Source organism: Chanos chanos, chromosome 7 (assembly GCF_902362185.1).
Source record: "Chanos chanos chromosome 7, fChaCha1.1, whole genome shotgun sequence".
Classification (NCBI taxonomy): Eukaryota; Metazoa; Chordata; class Actinopteri; order Gonorynchiformes; family Chanidae; genus Chanos; species Chanos chanos.
This window is the reverse complement of record NC_044501.1, coordinates 39,346,642-39,363,738: the sequence shown is the minus strand read 5'-3', so window position 1 is coordinate 39,363,738 and position 17,097 is coordinate 39,346,642. Positions and strand designations below refer to the sequence as shown.

Here is a 17,097-nt window from a genome sequence, read left to right as displayed (position 1 = left end):
TGTGTGTGTGTGTGTGTTAGTGTGCGTGTGTGTGTGTGTGTGTGTGTGTGTGTTAGTGTGCGTGTGTGTGTGTGTGTGTGTTAGTGTGCGTGCGTGTGTGTGTGTGTGTATGTGTGTGTGTGTGTTAGTGTGTGTGTGCGTGTGTGTGTGTGTGTGTGTGTGTGTGAACATGTGTAGGTCTGTATGTGCTGAACCTCACTGACAGCAGCTGAAGTTAATACGAGGGGATTACTTCTCTCTCTGTGTCAGGATGGCTAGCCTGTCTCCCTCTCCCTCTCCCTCTCCCTCTCCCTCTCTCTCACGCACACACACACACACACACACACACACACACACACACTCTGCCACTGTCATTGCTAATTAGAGCCACCCAATTACAACCCCCGTGTCAGTGGGATAACTTTAAAGCATAGGCTAGCAGGGCATCCAAGAGCACAGAACTTACTAGTTCGTTTGTGTTCACGCAAGATACCACAACCACAGGATAACATACACATTCACAGCAACCCAGAGAGACTCGGCATCAAATCTAAAGCTCAGCTAGTTCCACAATTTTTAATAAACAAGTTCCTCTGCTTTCTTCCTCTTCCATTGTCTGACTGCTGCACAGAACACAGTTTTTTTTTTTCTTTCTTTCTGAGTTGAATATCCACAAAGAGATGTTTTTCTCAGTGTAGTTTATTCCAGGTGAATAAAGCTTTCCTGGAGGAACTGTTTGATGATATTTTTACATATTTAGAGTGATGATACTGTTTAATTTTTTGTGTGTGTATATATATATATATATATATATATATATATATATATATGTGTGTGTGTGTGTGTGTTTGTGATATAAATATATATGTGTAAAATCACCTGTGTAATAATAATAATAATAATAATAATAAAATAGATAATAACAGTAGTAATAAAACAGATAATTCATTAAGCCAAATTCAATCCATTTGTACAAGAGGGTCCCTCTATCGAGTTAAGGGCAAGTATTAACATAAAGTGCTTTCTATGCCAATGTTTACTAGAGCTCACTTACAAGATTTAGTCGCATGAAAGGGCTTTTATACACCGTGTTACTAACCTTTTCCAAGAAATGAGTCATGAAACTGACCCAAAACCTCTTTAGGGGGTCCAGCTGGTCCCCTAGTTGCCAAAGTAGCACCACCCTCCCTACCTCACGGGTTGTCTAATCTGGGCGTGAGGCGCGTCCAAAGGGGAAGGTAGGGAAGCTAATTGCTTGTGTCGTAAAGCTCACTGACCCAAATAATCCACACTGGCACAAAGCTTCTGGGATAAAGCCCGCTTTGCCTCACCAAACCTGCCTAATTCATCTCCTTATCTACGCTGCCTTCTGCTACTTTAACACCACGCACAGAGGGGGGGGGGGGGGGGGGGGGTTAGAGAGAGAGAGAGAGAGAGAGCACTTGATTACACAACAGAAAGAGAGATAGAAGATATGGTTTTCAGTGAGGCCGTTAGTAAAAAAAGGAGAATTGATGAGTGTTGATGAGGTAAAGCACAAAAGCGAGAACATGATAAATTATGAAGAATGAAGAACAGTGTTTTATAACATGTACTACGAAGCCTAGAGGTCACCAACCGACCAATGCAAGGGGAAATCATAGTGGAATAGCATATAGCGAACGGTTCATCACCAGTGAACGCAATGTGATATAGCCGAAGTTTGTGTTTGTCCGTGTCCTTTCATTGCGTGTTAGCAGAATTCCCGTGCTGTCGGCCTCGTTAAAGGAGATTGGATAAGGCCACTGCCAAACCCGACGGAGGGCGTCAGGTGGTAGACATTACACGTGTGCGACAAACATCCACTCACTGTCTCCCTACGTCGGCATTTAGACCGTCGTCAGAGTGATGTTTACCACTCATCCTCGGAGTCAGTACAACAATAACAATCTATGGAACTCACCATTAATCATAAACACTAAACGGGGCTATAGTATAATTCAATCTTGAGTTGTGTGCAGGACAGTATCCTATGCGCAACTAACTTATCAGAGATCTAATTAGCACGGCAATGTCAAAATAACTAAGGGGACGTCAATGTTTTACAGCACTAGGATAGTAATCTGTCAGTCTTTGTGTGCTACTTCAACTCGCTTTAAAGTTTCTCTAAAGTAAACGAATTACCTGATGCAATTATGGTTTGAATGTTCATTGGATCTTCACGTCTTATCTGAGCACTCCATCCCACTTTGAGTTTCCCTGGCTACGATTTCGACTCTTTTCATTTCAACCCACTGGCGATCGGCAGAGCCCTTAACCGGATCTGCCTGTCAGATGTCAATGGCTATTTGTTTTAGCGTGCGTCGGTATCAGTGCATTTTGTGATTAGGAGAGCGTAACACTAATAGACAGATCGGACTCTTTAAGATGGTTACCTTAAGCAGCAGTGTTATTCCAATGAACTGTCAAGTGGCCTACAAACTTGAGTGTATTGGGGATTAGAATGGAGCCCATTTTGGAGTTTTCAAAGATTATTGCTGAAATCTAACTGATGTAAACTAAAGGAGCAATGCCGACTAAAGCCACTGGCCTAGCAGCAACTCACAAATACTTTACTTACTTTTTCGTATAAATATATGTAAGTTTTCTTAATTTTGAACAGGAGTTCTAATAATTTTGACCAGTAGTGTATATACATACACACACACACACACACACACACACACACACACATATATATATATATATATATATACAGATTAAGGATTTGTTAAATGACTATTGCAGTACTGTGCGTGTATGTATGTACATATATGTACATACATACACACACACACACACATACATGCTGTACATACATACATGCATACACGCACAGTACTGCAATAGTCATTTAACAAATCCTTAATCAGTGGCCTTAAGTGCCTTCATTTCAGCTTTTCATTTGTGTGCTCCAGTGAGTACAAAATAACCTCACAACAGGTAAAGGCAAGATATCATATCCAGGTTTGACACATCCCACATGGGACTTGTTTAGGAGTAAGTATACAGGCCTACATCATTGTCTAATGAGGAAAAGGCATGAGGGAAGAGTAACTGGGGTATTGGTGGCGAGGTAAAAGCTCGCTTGCGCCCTCTTCTGACATGGTATTGTATTGCAGCTCAGTTGGTCCCTTTGGGACATACACGAAACTGTTGAACCTACGTGTTGGAATATCTCTCTTTGAGGTGGTTGAAAATAGAGCATGAGAACAGCAACCGAAGACACAAGAGCACAGCTGAGAAACAGCAAGTCAATCTTTGACAATGATGGTGTGTGTGTGTGTGTGTGTGTGTGTGTGTGTGTGTGAGTGTGTGTGTGAGTGTGTGGATTACTATGCTAATTCAGACAAATATCCCAGTCTTGTCGATTATAATACAGTTTTATTTGAAGGTCTACACCACATTAGTGAAACGGCAATAAAGAGAGAGAGGCTGGCCACATAAGGATGGTTTTAGATTTATTAATCAATATTCAAAATAAACCACACATGTTCATTTGAACAGAATGTACCATTTTTTTTTTTTTGTTGAAAAAATAACAAAAAAAAAAAGTCTGCAAAAAACGTTGAATATACGTCACAAAGAATGTACAGTTTCGGAGAGTAAAAATGTCAAAGGATACATTTAGTCGGTCAGATCATCACTTTCTTTACAGAAATGCATTTCTCAGCTTATTTAGTGTGCTTTATAACGATATAAAAATCTGACCTAACAGCCCCAGTGTTCAAAATATGATTCTACAGTAAATTAGATATATAAGAAATCTCTTTGTGATGCTTTGTATATAAATAAACAAAACAAACGAACGAAAACTTGTCAGCGAGACAAATTAGTATCATCATGCAATCTTTTCTCAGGTACAGTTATTACAACATTATAATAAGATATGTTATTATAACTTCACCATATCACACAACACCTCTCACTTTTTAGACCAACAATGCTCAAATTTGTTTAAGAGGCCAAGCTTTTTTTTTTTTCCTCAGTAGTTTTTTTTTTTTTTTTTCCTTTGTATTAAACAAGTTACTTTTTCCTTTTCTTCCCCCATCTGGGAGCTTGTTGATCTAATATTATCCATAGTATATTTGAACAGCAATACAAGAAGCACAGCATTGCTCCCAACTCTTATTAGACACAACTGTGAGTACTCTAGTACATAGCTGTGACTGAACAGCTTGTCATACAGTTATATTCACTCTGTAACAGTAGATGGTGCAGTTATTGCAATGAGAACAAATTCCTTTAAGCCCCCCCCCACCCCCACCCCCACAAAACCCTTTCTCTGGTTGTTAGAAACACGCTACGCGTGGCCATAGTGAAGGAAGCTTGTTTTACGGCACGGTTTAACTTTAATGAGCAGTTCACCTTTCACAGCCAACCGGCACGTGACGTGTGCTCTTTAGGATTAAAACACACTGTTTCTCCTCTTTTGACTCGATAACCCGTCAGCTCTGTGAAATGATTCCGATTCGTCCACCAAAGTGTATAAATAAATAAAGAAATAAATAAATAAATAATAAACATCGTATGTAAATAAATGTGTTTTAAAAAAAAAAAAAGTCTTGTATTAGTTATCTTCTTTCTGATCTTCCTTTTATAACCAGTCTGTGGTTCTACCATCCAATGTGCCAGTACCGATATGGACTTTGACACTGGTCCCGATAACTGTGGTTCTTGGATGAAGCGTGGAACCTCCTTGGTGAATGGTACAGTTCTCTTGTTCCTCAGCAGCGGCGAGGGGAGCTTGGATACTTGGTCTTCAGCCCCTCCTTGAAGCTGCGGAACAGTAGGCGGTTCTTTCGGTTCTCCTCGTCCTTGCGGCTGTGGAACTCTCCCTGGACTTTGAATCCCCTGTGCACCACAAAGGCATTGCCCAAGACGGAGAACCGGTATCCCGCTACATGGAGCTCACAAGCCTTAGGACATGAGAGAGGAACCAACAGGTGAATTCTTTAAGAATGGATACTGTCAGTTTAAACTCTGTATTCGTTGTATTATTTGTCTTCAGTCTTTGAAAACAAACTGAAACATCCTGGAAAAAGGTCACCAACGGTCATGTCGGTGTATCAGTGACATACTACTATGCAGTGGTTTAGCAGCTAGGCGCAATGAATGGATGAGTGAATGACTGAAGACGGGAAACAAGTCTTTCTTAACTACAAATTGCCAAACAGTCATGCTTTTTGACAGCCCATAAATAATCAATAATAAATGAATAATACAATAATCTCTCTCGGACTCCTCCCCTACCTGGCTGATGCGGTTGAAGCCATACTGGCGAAAGTTCTCGTCATACAGTGGCACAGACCTTGCTCCGATGTAGAACGGTTCCCAGGGATCCACCCAGGTGAGGGTGTATGCAACCTCCAAAGCTCCAGAACCTGTACTGTGTAGGTTCACCCACCGTGAGTAGTTGGTGGGAGCTTGGCATCGTGGGCACAGTTCCTCGTAAAAAGGCCTTACCTCACCCACCTGGTAAAGCTGGACCAACTCAGACTTGGTGGCGGGCATTTTGCGGGTGTGTCTGATCTCAAAGGCAGGTAAAACGAAGACTTCATCGGCAGCAGGTTCTCTCCTCATCAACATGGCAATAAACTGCTGGTGTAGAGCAGCACTGGGTACCATATCAATATCAATGACAAGGATGTAGGCAGCTTCTGTTCCTCCACGAGCGACATTACGGAGTAGGTTGTTGGGATACGAGACGTTTCCTCCTATGGCGTAGTTTTTATATTTGTCCCGGTGGGATTCCAATTTCGCAAACACTCCCGGGCAGTCTTCTAGACCTGCGAAGTGTGCTCGATCCTGTTCTGGGAAGCTAGCCATCTCCCCTGAGTGACATACCAGATGGAAGTCCACAAGAGCCTGGATATGTGGGCAAAAGACACTAAGAGCATAGACGAGCGCTGTGGCAAACTTGACATCTTGCCCGTGAGCAAATATGGCAACCGAAAGCGGGTTTTGCCAGCGCTCCAGCAAAGAATCCAGGTGATGTAGGTTGTTGATTGTTGTATGTGTAGCAAGCGCCAAATGATTCGACCTGGCGTCTGGTTTCTGATTAATTGAGTAATCGCTTTTGATTAAATTTTTGTAAATGCGGTACTGACCGCTGCTATCGAAAATACCCCCGGTTGACAGCGAATATCTGAGACGCTCTTTTTTAGCGTTCTTTCCTCCCTGTAGAGCGTTTTTCTTAGCAGAACTACCGAAGAGCTCAGAGTACTTATAGTGTTGCTGCTTGCCATGCAGTTTTGACAGAAATGATAAGTAAATTAGCTGCAGCAGTGCTACGATTAGCAGAGCACTGAGCACTACCTTAAAAACGGAACATTTTTTTGAGAAATGCATTCCAGATCTTCGTGTTTATATCATGTGTTGTGACAATATGTGTCCGTGATAACGCCAATTACCCTCTGTCCTCGTCCGCCAAAAGGCTAATTTAGTAGGATCCGCCAGTCCATGTTCTCACGTGAAATATTACATGCTCCCAGTTATGTGTCGATGCTTGGATAGGTAGCGCCTGATGCAATTTCATTCAGTAGTTTCCTGTTTTTGACATGTATTCATTATCATCAAAAGTAAAAAAAAAGAAATCACAACATTTTAAGGAGGCAACAAGAAGCTCACATTAATGGTAGGACTGCGCATGTTTGTGTTGGCGCATGGTTATGCGTTGCCTTTTGCAGTACCGTAAACACCTCAGTGTAAACGCATTGGAGAAACGTTAGCTGCGGAGTTGCAAAACGGCATAGGCAGTGCAAAGCTAGAAGTTGTGTGGCCCAGTTGGCAGTTGAATGACTGTCGCTTATTAAAAGTTCTTTGTGAATTCTAGGTAATGGCCTAGGTCCTTGCCAAACAGATAAGCACGAATAAGATAAATTAGCTACTTGTGTTAGCCGACTAGCAGCCGCTCTGGCTAATGTTGTCTAAATTAGCAAACGTCTATTATCAGTACTGTTGTCTCGATTTAAGCTATCTTTCATCAGCCTGAATATTACTGTAACGATTAAAAAAAGGAAAGAAAGTGAAAAAAAACTGTGAACACGTCTTCAAAGCTTATTGAGACAGCAATACGTAACGTGACGAGGTGGCCGAGTGGTTAAGGCGATGGACTGCTAATCCATTGTGCTCTGCACGCGTGGGTTCGAATCCCATCCTCGTCGACAACGTTTTTCGTTTACCTGTGGCGGGGAAACAAAACGAGGAGATATTTCCTTTTAAAAAGACCTTCATCACTCCTGATAAAAAGGAAAACAGCCCACAGGCACAAACCAGTAGGCAACAAGCTGGCCTGATCCAATATCGTGAAAACAGAACGGAGTACCTTCATAGGGCCCCTTTTGTGCTGTACGCTTCAAATCTATAATTCTATACAGTCTTTGTGCAAAATCTCTCTTCATCTCACAACATGAGAGTATCACATGTGATCACGTCATCATTTCTTAAAACCATAGTTTTAACGTTGTAGCAGCGCAAATACTCATAATGAATTATGCTCAGTGGCACAAGGTGACAGTGTTAATGCTTCATGTATACTTTTTGCTATTTGTCATCGCTTTATTTTTTCAGTGGATGAATGCAAAGCTTCTGCTAATTTTCTTCACTGTAATTTTAAAGTGTGGTACACTACCATTTTGAAGGTAAAAAAACTATACATTTCTTAAGCATGGTTTCTATGCCTTGTATGCAACCAATAATACAACATGAAGTTGTCAAACCAATTCCAAACAATGTGCTCAGTTTAATTTTTTATTCCATTAAACAAAACAATAAACAAACATAAAAAAGAAACAACTCACAGAAACTTAAGTGACAAAACGTTCAATTAGGGTTCTATTCCACAAGTCCAAAGAGGGGGGGGGGGGACGAAACAGGACGAGGCGGTTTTCCACATCGTCTTCATAACAGGTGAACGTTGGTTTAAATTCATATTTTTTTTTTTTTAAACTGATGCGTGCGCTTTTCTTTTTTAAAGACATCATGCCGGCTTCACAATTTTATGCCTTGTAAAAACCTTGCACAAACACTATTCAAAGGCGTCTTCGCCACGATTACTATGAGGAAACATCCGTATGGATCGGCTAGGAGACGAGGACCCCCGCTCCACTTTTCGACCCGCTGCCGTCGCTGTCTTTGCTGGGTTGACTGCCGCCCGATTTGCCCTGTGAGTCGTCTTCTCCCACCAGCCGAATGTTGTAGCGCTCTCTGTACTCGGTCAGTTCTTGACCTTTTGACACCATCTGACTGTTTAAAGACTCTACTACCTTTGAGATCTGAGACGCAGAGACATGAAGATGGAGGGAGAGAGGGAGAGAGGGCGAGGGAGAGAGAGAGAGAGACAGAGATGGTGAAAGTGAAAGTGAAAATGAGAGGTAAAAAGAAAGAAACACATCAATGCTCTTGTACCGGAGTCAAGACAGCCTGATGTTTTTACACTACGTGACACAAGAACTTGACAATATGATCAAAAAGCCTCACGATCTGGATGCTTCCACTTTACCTCATTAAGGATAAACACAATGATAATTATTACCAGTATTAAGACCTACATGACTGTAACAACCCTTTCATGAATAGAAATGGAAGTATGAAATGGTGCTTAGATGGGAAAAAAAAAGGAACAGCTGGGCTTAACTGGTGTAACTTTTGAGTGTGTAAAACAGATCTGCACAGATCATCAAATTCTTATTTTGAAGAAATTTTTAACACAGTCAAAATGATTTAGGGATCTGTACAGACTATGCAAATTCAAATGCATCGTTTGTGTTGGGAAGTTTCAGGCCTACGGAAAGCGATGTACTGAAATTCCAAGCCTGAGCAAACTTAGGTCAGTCAAAAAAATCCACGATGCCAAAATGGTACTTTTTTTTTTTCCTTTTCATCATCCAGCTCAGACACCGTCTGATACTCGTCGGGCAGACAAACGTACGAAGTCATACCTGCTCTTTGTTGTTTTCCAAAGCAGGCAGGACCTCTTTAACCGTCCTCTCCACTAGCACCCCCCCGACCATCCGATAGCACTTCCGTGAGGGGTCGACTTCTTGGAGTGTGTCGATGACCAGACTTAAAGCGAGAAAACAAAGGTGTGTGAGTGAGAGAGTTTTTCTTTTGTTTGTTGTTGTTGTTGTTTTTAAATAAATCACTTGAACAATAGTAGCGACCTCACTGAATGTGTTACACTCGCACTCCTCTTGATTATGCGCTTTGGAACGGTATGAAAAATGACTTGGAGGTTTGGAAAGACGCACTGGAGGACACACCAGGTTGATAAACCTAAGATCACAGTCTAGCTTATTTAAAGAACGAGATACAGTTGAGTATCTAACCAGTCCTGATGAGTGCAATACAAATCAGTATTTCTCATCTGGATGACAATAAGCCATGACAATAAAACAAAACACTGTGGGTTTAGAATGTTGCCACGCCTTCTCCTGTTTGACAGTTTCGAGCGTTTTTGTTTTGTTTGGTTTTGTTCTGTGTTATCCACCTGAAAAATCTCCCTGTACTACCGACCTTCCTGAATGAGAAACCTCAGAGACTAGAGATCACATGTGTGCAGATTACTACCTGTGTTCACTAATCTCCATTTGTAACTCGGCCAACTTAGAGGCCATGCTACGCTGCTCCTGTCGCATCCTCTGAAACGTAGCCACCACCTGTGAGAAAGTAATACAGACACACACACATACACACACGTCAGAGTGAACATCTTATACAGCAAACAAACCATTCTTGCAGCTATTATTTCTGTCATTATTTATGTTAAGAGTATATGTTATGTATGGTCATTAGAAAATAAAGGTCTTACGTCAAATACTACATCATTTTTTTTTTCGTTTTTTTTTTTTTTTTTTTTTTACCAGTTGTGACAAAACCCGAAATTTCATTTATGAGCATAACACGAACATTAAGTCTAAAAACGTGATAATACTCAATCTGCTATTAATCTCTAATATCTATGAGGTATAATGTTATTAGAGATGTGAATGATAATATCAGAGATAAAACATCAGGGAACACATGAGCATCGTGGAGTGAGGCGAGAATAGCCACTCCTCTGCCAAGCCGGACAGCGTACCTATGTCCTTATTCAGTCAAAAGACGCCCCCCTTCCCTACTCTACTATTTAACGACTGCCGGCTGGGTAATAAACACATTACAGAGCATACGCATGACCTGTTTGACCCAACACTAACATACGTTAGATTAACCGCCTTCCTATCGAACGATTCTATTCAAGGACTTTGTTAAGATGGGATGTGTAGTGCCTTGCTGGATTTGGCAAACACGCCGACGTCAATAATGCGACCGCACAGCTGACTGATAACGACTTTATTGTGACTGTCCGCGATTTCAGTTCGCGACAGTGTGTCTCTGAACGCAATGCTGAAAGTCTTTCCCAGATACCTGTTCGGGCGTTGGGCCAGACTGCTTCCCTCCGCCGCTTTTATTCCCCGTGCTGCTACCACTGTTCGCTGCCATGTTGAAAACGAGAAGCCTGTGACGTGAGGACCCCTTGTCTTCATGCAGGCTTGTCTTGCTCACTTGCCTGACTAAAATTCACCCGAATTTCGGAGGAGTATCTGCGTCTAGATGTCGCGTCCATAAATTTCAGGCACCTTGTTCTGTGTCGTAGATGTTCTGTTATAACTAATTATCGTATATTGGAAATATACGGTCATTTAAATCGACTAGGTCAGATCGGACCTTACGCAAATAAGAGAACAGTATGGTAACTCATTAGCTTGGTAGTGAATGAAATCAAACAGTCTGAGAGGGCAACTTTTTGTCGGCAAATGTTTTCAGTCAAATTACTAGGGAAGAAAGTGCAACTCTCTCCAAAGAACAGCCCAATCTGGACATTGCAGGGTTTCTGGAACCAGATAAGGTAATTGGTGCAGCTGATTGCCTTAGTGTTCCTATTTGAATATATGCGTATTGTATATTGTTGAATCAGCTGTTATGGAAATAGGCCTTTATGCAGGTCGAGTGGTAACTGCAGTGTTATAGTTATTTCATAAACTGTCCCAGTTCGTCACAGTTTGATCGGAAATGGTTGACTGACAGAGCAAGTGTTCCTGTATTGAAACTCTCAGGTCATTTTGAAACATTGTAAGAAACATTCCACACGGGGGCGACAGTACACACGTTTCAAAGCTTACCACGATCGGTGGAAGCTAGGTACTTCTATTCATTAGAAACCCTTTGCCAAGAGTATGGACACATACATATTTTAAATAAGTTTCTAAATAAATATTTTCTAAATCAGGGTGATTCTCATTTAAATCTGAAGCCCGTTTTCTGAAATCTCTCTCTTCATATTACTCAAATGGATGAAATTGTATTCATCCAAATGTTGTAAATCTTTTAATTTTGTAAATGGTTTTCATAAAACCTTTTTGTAGTTCTAAATATTTAGTCATTTTGGCCAAATTTTGTCATCACCAAATCTGTGAAAACTTTCTGTACTATGGCTTTTCAGAATGTCCTCATCACACCCAGTGGCAGCGGTCTGTCAAGTGACTTCGACTCCTGATAAAGAGGCGAACTTCGTAGCATGCAAGCGATTGGTCGAACAGGCCAAGGAAAGCGGGGCTAGCATGGTCTTCTTGCCTGAAGGTTTTGATTACATCGGCTCGAACCGTGAAGAAACACTGCAGCTGTCTGAAAGTTTGGATGGTGATATCATCACTCGATATTCCCAACTTGCCAGGTGAGAGCAGATTTAGAGGCCCACACTGAGAGGCCTGTAACAAAAGTGAAAATTAGTCGACGAATTAAAATTGGTATAATCTTATGACTGACGCTTTATGTTTTAGTTTCTACACGACAGAGGGGCGTTAAACTAACTTCGGAGAGATGGGTTATCAAAACAATAAAGATTATTATTTAAGATTATTTAAGATTTAGATTACCTTAACAGTGGTCAAGCAAAAGACCAGCTTTTAAAAAAATCCATATATCGAGTAATGACTGTGCTCTAGCTGTGTTTTAACTGAATTGTCTGTGTTTCAAAGGAATTTGGACGTTTGGCTGTCTTTGGGAGGGTTTCACGAGAGAGGACACGACTGGGAAGCCGACCGGCGAATCTACAACAGTCACATCATCATTAACGGACAGGGTATTTGCTCGACTCAGAACAGATCATATTCATCTCCATATAGTTTTTCACCACCACTTATTTGCAGTGCTTGCCTTCTTGCTAAAAAAAAATAGTACTATACTTAGGGTTAAACTGAGAACCGTTTTTAAAAATTGTAAATGAGTGACTATTTTACTCAAGTATATTTCAGGAGGGATATTTTAACACAGAGTACTTTTTTAGCAAGAGTACTTCTACTTTTAATTTTTCCACCCCCTGCTGATTTGAAAATAAAACAGATAGGCACTGACAAGATCTCAGCAGTATACTGGGCCCTAAAGGGTGACATAGAACTGTTGTTACCTCCTCCGTCACGAAGTTTTGTGCTTGTAAGAGGACGTTAAGAAGAGACATGGGAATTTGTCGAGAAGTGGGCGTGACCGAAGTCGGTTTATTTTTAACGTGCCAGAGTTCACTTCATATTCCCGCCCTTTACGTTAGCGGCTCTCGTTTCTCTCTGACAGGTGACATAGCGGCTGTGTACAGGAAGGGCCATTTGTTTGATGTGGAGCTGACAGGGAAGGGCGTGTCCCTCAAAGAAAGTTCTTTCACCATCCCAGGCCCCAGCCTGGTCCAGCCAGTCCAGACACCCGTCGGCAAGGTCTGTTTTCCGTGACGATAATCTGTTTAGAAACCAGTTTTATTGCCATTTCATTGTCTGCGTGCTTTTCAAAGAAAGGGAATGATACCGTATGAGTAGGTTATGTTTCTGCCATCAGCATGTTGTAAATGCATTTTCAGGGTTTATGCTTAAAAAAAAAAAAAAATTACAGGGTGTATTTGTTCTGAATTAAAGGAAAGTCATCATTTAATGAACTTGGGTTTCTTCCTGGACTTTAGGTGGGTCTTGGCATCTGCTATGACCTACGTTTCCCTGAGTTGTCATTGGCGCTGCAGAGGCAGGGCGCAGAGATTCTGACCTATCCGTCAGCCTTCACCGTGGCAACAGGCACCGCCCACTGGGAGGTAAATCGGCCATATCATCTGGTCCAGTGATTCTCAACGTCAGTCCTGGGGGCCCACTGTCATGCACGTCTTTGTTTTAATCCTTCGTTATCACAGTTAATTGAGCTGATCAAGGGCTTGATGATTAATTGCTCAGTGGAACCAGGTGTGTCAGTCCTGAGTTAAAATAAAGAGACGGCAGGAGAGCAGGCCCCCCAGGACTGAAGTTGAGAATCACTGATTTGGTCTCATGAATCATACCGTGATGTCTTCATTCTGCATTTTGAACTGTTGTGTTAAATGATTGTCGCGGCTTTTCCAGGTGTTGCTACGTGCCAGAGCGATTGAGACCCAGTGTTTCGTCCTCGCTGCCGCGCAAGTAGGAGCGCATCACGAGAAACGGACGTCGTACGGCCACGCTCTAGCCGTGGATCCGTGGGGCGTGGTCGTGGGCGACTGTGGGGGTACAGATATGGGAGTGGCTCTAATAGAGATTGACTTGCAGAAGTTAAAGGGCATCAGGAGAGACATGCCAGTGCAACGACATCGAAGAGAACCTGGTTTTTACAGCAGCCTGGACTGAAATCAACTGGAGTTTTTTGGGGATAGTTCTCTGTGTAGATTAAACAGTGTTTTAAAAACGTGTTAGAAAAGATCAGAATGATATCGCAACTGCACATCACAACTGTTTGGTTTGCCCTAGCACTTAATGTGAATGAGATTTTATATGGATTTTTTTAAATATTGGGATGTATTTGCTAGACGCAAATATTATGTATTGATCAGATACAGGACCAAACGGATTAAACTTTGAGCTATTAACTTTGAGTTATTCTCAGGAATCTGCCAATGTGTAAAATGGGAGATAAGTACAGTAGATGGCGCTGTTGCATGACTTCACCATAGGAGCAAAACCGAACACGCTGTACCGCGTTGTGGAAAAACACTAGAACATCAAAGCTTTCTTGCATTGTTGTATTATTCACGTAAAATCTGCCAAAACGCCTAATAAACTAATACTTGAATCATTTATATAAACTACCATGACTGTGCGTTGTAAAGTCCTTTTTTTAAAAGTACATCTCAATACCCTAGGTGAAAAGACGGAATAAATATTTTTCGTCATTTAAAAAACGAAGCCATCATGCTTTCATTTAGTCTTATGTTGTTGTTTTTTTCTCTTTTTTTTTTTTTGTATTTTTTTCAGAGGGTAATCGAAGCATAATTGCTGAGCCTGTTTAGATCTAATGTATACAGGGCATGTAATCTCACTCAAGATCCTTAAAAAAGGGAGGTGGGTATACCGGAAGTGCACGTCACTGACACAGGAATGGGCTAAAATAAAACCAGCACGGGGAGAAGAAGAATGTCAAATAATTTCTTTGGGAATATCTCGATTTCTTCTATGAAATGATGATTTGTTCTTTTCGACGCAGAGCAGAGGCATTGCAAAGGTAACTGCATATCGTGCATCTCAGTCAACTGAAATGTCAGGTTCATGCCGTAACCATTTACAACACTGTACAGGTTGTCAGTCTCCTACCACTATACATTGATATTCGTTTCTCGGTTGTTCGTAGCGCTAACATGCTATCTGTTTTCGTTAACGCAGTAGCACCCTGGTCTTCTCTGGTTACGCATATGTGTTTAGGTAATGATAGGATTTATCGACGTAAACTCGTTCGTGTCCCTAAAACGGTGCCTGGCCTAGCTGGCTGAGTGATGCTTCAGACAAGGCTCCAATTCAGTGGAAAGTGCTACGTAATGATGTTTTCTCCTCTAGAATTTCGGTCTGTAATACACATGAGTGCAACCGATGACTCTCACTTCTTGTAGTAACGTGGAAGTAGTAATAGTTGTGGTTTACCCGCCAGGATTAGAAAATGAATCTAAATTCTGCGTGTAATTTTTGTTTTCTGTGCAGTGGTGATAATAACCCGAACTGTGTCAAGTGGATCGGATATGCATATTAGCTGTTATCCATGGAATTTGTCGCTTTTCAACATAGTTTGACTTGTTTTCCATGTTAATAGTTAAGCCGTAGTGACAATCCATCGATGATTAGTGGGTGTGTGCACCGCACGTTTCGTTTTCCTCTGCATATTTACATGCAAGTCACAGCGCATGGCTGAACATGGGCCTCACTGTATTATTAATAGGATGATTTTCGAACTATTTAACAAGAAGCGGTAAATAAACTGTTTGTATGTAGTTTTTTGTTTGTTTGTTTAAACTTAAGTTTGTGAAACTGTTGCTTCTTGCACAGTTTTGCCCTCTGAGGTCTATTCGCCATTTTGGGATATCTTTTTATAGCAGAGGAGGAGAAAATCATTTGCAGACCTAGTTTGGTTAAAAACAGTTGCGATAAAGTTGCATATAGAAACCTATTATGTGAAATCGCAATTTTTGAAAAACTGGATTGTATCACATTTGCTGTTGCACAGCAGTAGCAAATTCTATTCATTATCTGCTGTTTTCTTTCCTTTTTCTTTTCTTTTCTTTTCTTTTCTTTTCTTTCCTGTCTACATTTTGAACTACCTTTCCTGTTTTTCCCTCCTTGTGAAAAGTCAGCATTTCCTTCACTGACACCAAGTTGCTAGCAGTCCTCCGAGTAGCTGCTGTTAAGAAACGAAGCATTGATATTTGGAAGAAATTCAGTGGAAGGACAGTATAATAACTGCAATTATGTGTTAGCTTGCAAAACTGCACTGGGCATTGATTTATTTGTTGCTTTTAAAACTATTATTGGTTTTCTTTGTAGTGTTGCAGTAGACCAAGTGTTCAGATGGTGGTTAGTTATACATAGATTCTGAAAGCAGAAGTGAAAATGATTGATGCTTGAACTGTGGCTAGAGCGAAGTATTTTATTAAGTTACATAAATATTATTTGTCACTTTGGCTAGAAAGTGTTAAAGCGTTTAAGTAACTACTTCAAAGGATTTGTGGCTGTTGTGTTTGTACGAATGGTCCACGGGAGGTGAGGGAAGTCTGTTATTCAGGAAGGTCCGAGAACGCTCTTTCATCTCCAAGCAACAGTCACCTAGGCGATAGCTCCATGACAACTGAGAGTGAAAGAGCAAAGAGCTGTGTAATAGCGATTTTTGAGCGAATGTTTTCTCGCTAACGGGCGCTATCTTGCCCTATTTGCATTGGTGCCACTTAGATACTGCCTTGTCCGGTGTGTTCACCTTTCCCGTTCCTTTACCAGTTTACCTTAACAAGACTGGAACCAACCAGCTGAATATTGTTCTACTGTACGCTGCAAAGATCACAGTTTTCTCTCTCTCATCACTCATCGTGTCTTTCACCGCATAATCACCCTGTTTACACTTTTTTTTCACACTCACTTCGTTCCTCAACACGTTGCCATGGCAAGAGGAGCGTCACCAGGTCCATGGCTGAAGATTTTTAGCTGATGTCACCATCAGCTTGTCAATCTGCAACGTAGGCATCTCTCTGGTTGGACCCCGAAGCTGTCTGCTTGACTGCCTTTCTCAAAAAGGGGAAAAAAACAAACAAACCCCAAAATAGATATTTGACACTGACACAGCACTAACTGTGGTGTGAAAGAATTGCTTGTGAACATGCCTGTGTGTTAATTCGAGTTTTTTAAAAAAGGCCTAAGGATATTACTGTGCTTATATCTCTTTATTGTGTCTTTTGGTAGTAGTGCAATGTCTCTGACGGAGCATGTCAGCTTCCTCAAAAATCCAGTACAAGAGGTTCTTTAAAACACAGGCGCGCACACACACATACAAACACACACGTGCACACGTACACATAATGAATTGAATTTCTTGCTTTAATTTGATATAGGCCAGGTCTAGACAGATTTCATTCACAAAAAAGGAACAGAAGGTTCAGGGGATCTCAGTTACGTTTGAGTTAAGGTGTTTGCAGCGTCCCGCTCAGTTCATTGCGGGTTTGTGAATGTGATTTTCCAAAAAAAAAAAGTAGATAAGGGAAAAAATATGAAGAGTGTTGAAACAATCGTGGGGTTAGTGCGGTAC

At 41.3% G+C, this 17,097-nt stretch overlaps 4 protein-coding genes and 1 non-coding gene across 5 annotated transcripts in view; 3 read left to right on the top strand and 2 right to left on the bottom strand.

Annotated features, from left to right (window-relative positions):
* Positions 1 to 4,620: 4,620 nt before the first annotated feature.
* b4gat1 (beta-1,4-glucuronyltransferase 1) lies at positions 4,621 to 6,348 on the bottom strand. Its single transcript, XM_030780079.1, has 2 exons — positions 5,251 to 6,348; positions 4,621 to 4,916 (listed from the first exon to the last, which is right to left on the bottom strand). Exons 1-2 carry the CDS (start codon positions 6,346 to 6,348, stop codon positions 4,725 to 4,727), a joined length of 1,290 nt encoding a protein of 429 aa, XP_030635939.1. The 3' UTR covers positions 4,621 to 4,724.
* A 733-nt stretch (positions 6,349 to 7,081) lies between these two features.
* On the top strand, positions 7,082 to 7,163 carry trnas-gcu (transfer RNA serine (anticodon GCU)). The gene has a single exon. It is a non-coding gene; the product is annotated as a tRNA-Ser (tRNA).
* Positions 7,164 to 7,819: 656 nt separating this feature from the next.
* On the bottom strand, positions 7,820 to 10,488 carry pfdn2 (prefoldin subunit 2). The gene is made up of 4 exons (XM_030780081.1): positions 10,408 to 10,488; positions 9,568 to 9,656; positions 8,940 to 9,063; positions 7,820 to 8,273 (listed from the first exon to the last, which is right to left on the bottom strand). Exons 1-4 carry the CDS (start codon positions 10,480 to 10,482, stop codon positions 8,082 to 8,084), a joined length of 480 nt encoding a protein of 159 aa, XP_030635941.1. The 5' UTR covers positions 10,483 to 10,488; the 3' UTR covers positions 7,820 to 8,081.
* Positions 10,489 to 10,644: 156 nt separating this feature from the next.
* Positions 10,645 to 13,920, top strand: nit1 (nitrilase 1). Its single transcript, XM_030780080.1, has 6 exons — positions 10,645 to 10,888; positions 11,483 to 11,713; positions 12,018 to 12,121; positions 12,607 to 12,743; positions 12,983 to 13,108; positions 13,410 to 13,920. Exons 1-6 carry the CDS (start codon positions 10,797 to 10,799, stop codon positions 13,668 to 13,670), a joined length of 951 nt encoding a protein of 316 aa, XP_030635940.1. The 5' UTR covers positions 10,645 to 10,796; the 3' UTR covers positions 13,671 to 13,920.
* Positions 13,921 to 14,470: 550 nt separating this feature from the next.
* clcn3 (chloride channel 3) overlaps positions 14,471 to 17,097 on the top strand; it is a 30,393-nt gene continuing 27,766 nt past the window's right edge. Inside the window, 1 exon segment of the mRNA XM_030779578.1 lies at positions 14,471 to 14,541. The gene's annotated coding sequence lies outside the window, so the exon portion shown is untranslated.